This window comes from Eimeria mitis, genomic scaffold (genome assembly GCF_000499745.2).
Source record: "Eimeria mitis Houghton genomic scaffold, Emh_scaff900, whole genome shotgun sequence".
Classification (NCBI taxonomy): domain Eukaryota; phylum Apicomplexa; class Conoidasida; order Eucoccidiorida; family Eimeriidae; genus Eimeria; species Eimeria mitis.
The window spans coordinates 6,211-6,687 of record NW_013576622.1 but is presented as its reverse complement, the minus strand read 5'-3'; the positions used below and the strand labels follow the sequence as shown (position 1 = coordinate 6,687).

General features: G+C 61.4%; 1 protein-coding gene across 1 annotated transcript in view; it reads left to right on the top strand.

Annotated features, from left to right (window-relative positions):
- Window positions 1–477, top strand: part of EMH_0024960 (uncharacterized protein) — a gene marked incomplete at both ends in the record, with an annotated part of 12,942 nt that overhangs the window by 7,160 nt on the left and 5,305 nt on the right. The window contains one exon of the mRNA XM_013502377.1: window positions 139–477. Within this exon, the coding sequence (XP_013357831.1) occupies window positions 139–477 (339 nt within the window). The remainder of the gene's footprint in view (window positions 1–138) is intronic.

Genomic DNA, 477 nt, shown 5'->3' with positions numbered 1-477 from the left:
GGGGGGCCACCGAGGCCCCGAGAGACAACAAAAGGAGAAAGATCAGCAGCAGCAGCAGCAGCAGCAGCAACAGCAGCAGCAGCAGCAGCAGCAGCAATGCGGCGCCCGCTGCTGCTTCAGTGCTGCAGCTGCATGCAGATTCATTGTGTACCGGGGTTTTGCTGCTGCTGCTGCAGCAGGCTGTCAGCAGCAGCAGCAACAGCAGCAGCAGCAGCAGCAGCTACTGTTGCAGCGCCACGAGAGAAGCAGCACCCCCTTCTACAGCAGCAACAGCAGCAGCAGCAGCAGCAGCAGCACCTGCTGCTGCTGCTGCTGCTGGTTGCTGCTTCTTCGGGGAGGTCTTAGCCAGGCTGTCGCAGTGTACAACAGAGCCGATTGGTGTGTGTCTGCTGCAGCTGCTTGCTGCTGCTGCTGCTGCTTTTGCTGCTGCTGCTGCTGCGCCGCAAGATGCCTCAGCAGCACCTGCAGCAGCAGCAG